At 37.7% G+C, this 2,385-nt stretch overlaps 1 protein-coding gene across 1 annotated transcript in view; it reads left to right on the top strand.

Annotated features, from left to right (window-relative positions):
• The window catches only part of CCDC158 (coiled-coil domain containing 158), a 113,153-nt gene that overhangs the window by 100,943 nt on the left and 9,825 nt on the right, over positions 1–2,385 (top strand). The window contains exons 20-21 of the mRNA XM_012650976.1: positions 907–966; positions 2,027–2,086. Coding sequence (XP_012506430.1) covers positions 907–966; positions 2,027–2,086 — 120 coding nt within the window. The remainder of the gene's footprint in view (positions 1–906; positions 967–2,026; positions 2,087–2,385) is intronic.

The following is a 2,385-nucleotide window of genomic DNA, read 5'->3' on the forward strand; positions in this document are numbered from 1 at the left end:
TGCGGCTGTAGTCCCAACTACATGGGAGGCTGAGGCAGGAGGATTCCTTGAACCTAGGAGTTTGAGGTTGCTGTGAGCTAGGATTGATGATGCCACTGCACTTGAGCTGGGGTGACAGAGCAAGACTCTGTCTCAAAAAAAACAAAAAAACCCTCTAGTTCTTTAAGAATGTCCAATCAGTATATATCAACTTGAGGTACCAAAATATTAGCTGGGTTTATCTAATTGTTATTAATAGTGACAATAATAGTAAAATATTAGTAACAGCCCAGTTACCTAGCATAATATTGCATCTGAATCCCATAAAGTCAGAAATGTTCCACTGACCTCTCCATCAAGGAATATTTTCATTTTCAGAGCACTTTCATTTTTATCATAACTATAATATGCCATGTAAGCCAGGGCAGTATTAGTAAGCTCATTTGACAGATGGGCACACTTAGGCGTAGGTTCACGCCTCCTCCGGTGAAGCAGAGAGGCAAAGCCAGAGGGAGAGTCGCAGACCCTGGCCCTCAACACCCATCACTCCGAGGGACCAGGGCTTCCCTGATGCATCGTTCCAGCCACTAATGATGGGCTTGAACTCTGCTGGACTGTATCAGACATGAGTATATTTGGTCCCTGCCTTTAGATAGTTATGTTAATTTGCTGTAATCCTACAGTGACCTTGTCACTAAAGCCTAAACTCAGCCTAAGGCTTTTAAGAGGCCATGGGAGGAAAGCATTTCTGAGTTGATGAACTCCAGAGGCAGCCCTTTGCAAAATTTGCTTAGAGGTCTAAAAAATACAGTTGTGGCTAAAAGAAAATTCAGTATTAATACATGTAAGCAATTGATTATTCTAAAAAGACATGGAATCTGGAAATTGTTCTTTATATAATTAACTGAGAGTTTTTTGTCTACACAGAGATGATCGAGTAAGAGATTGCATTACTGAATCAAGCCTGAGATCAGACATATGCCAGAGGTAGAAAGAATCGGAAATTCTGAATCATATTAATTGTCTGAGAATTTTATATGTGGCCTGGTAATTTGGGAAGTCTGTTTGGACAGTTTACATGGCACTTAATGGGCATATTGGGTTCACTGAAGGAAAGCTGTTCTATTGTTCAACTGACTCTAAAAAGGATTTTAATGAAATGTACTAAAGTAATTTACTTTCTAGAAATCAACTTAATAGACATTTTTTTAATTTTAAATTTTTCTGATGTTTACCCATATGAAACTGTTTTTATATGATATGCCATACCAAAAATGGAAGACTTTTTCTATAACATATATACACATATTTACAATGGCTTATATAACTTTTGAGAAAAGAGTAGTCCAGAAGGAAATGATAACAGCCTTAACTTAGAATTATCAGAACTTTAATAAAAACAATTCTATTTTCATCAATAATTGAATAGCTGAATTTTTAAATGAAATCATTAAAGGAGCATAAAGAAATGAAATCCACAGCCTCAAGTAAGACAACTTCCAAATCAAATCAAAGATAACTTCTAAAAATTGACTTTAGCCAAAAAAGAAAAAAAGGCTAATATTAATTTGTTATTCTTATAAGACACTTGAAAATCTTCCGTAGCCCTCCCTGCCTGCGGCATGAAGGGCGTGGCACCTCGGTCTGACTCTGGGACCCCCCTGACTGGTCACCACTCTGCTTCTGCTCCAACGTTACACTCTAACCAAACCAGACTACTCCTGAGTCCCGAGAGTTCATTTCTCTCTGTCTTCGAGCTTTCTCCATACTGTTTCCTTCCCCTGGAAGAGCCAGTGCCCCAGTCTCACTCTTTGGAATTTGCATCTATCTGAAAGTAATGTTCAGGGGGACAATTTTGTTTTATCATTTAGTTAATATTTGTCATGTATCCATCTAGCTGTCAGATGATACTGTTCCACCCTAGAGAATAAAATTTTTAAAAAAGAAACAAAACAAAACAAAAAATAATTTCCCTCACAAACCTTCGTTACATGGGTAAGAAAATAACGTTGTGTGGTCTTTAATTTCCCCCATCCTCTGCCAACAGAAGCAATAACTCGTTAAGGGACTCCACTGAAGGCAGCAAATCAAGCGAAACTCTTAGCAGGTAAGAAATTATCATACCAGCCCCCAATTTTCAAAATTTCCCTTTTACTACTATTCATTCATTAATTCAAAAGATCTTTAATTATCCTCAACGTGCCACGCATTGTGCTAGGCCCTTAGAGTATAACAAGGAGCAAGATAGACATGGGCCCTGTCCTCAAGCTGCTCACACTCATAAGGGCTATTTATTGACTGACTGCCTGGAAAAATTTATTTTAAATCTTTTCTGTTTTCACCACCTATAAAAATAGAGCTATCTGAGCCCTCTTTATTTCTTAAGAATATGAAAGTAAATTCTAC

This window comes from Propithecus coquereli, unplaced genomic scaffold, assembly GCF_000956105.1.
Source record: "Propithecus coquereli isolate 6110/MARCELLA unplaced genomic scaffold, Pcoq_1.0 Scaffold343, whole genome shotgun sequence".
NCBI classification, from domain to species: Eukaryota; Metazoa; Chordata; class Mammalia; order Primates; family Indriidae; genus Propithecus; species Propithecus coquereli.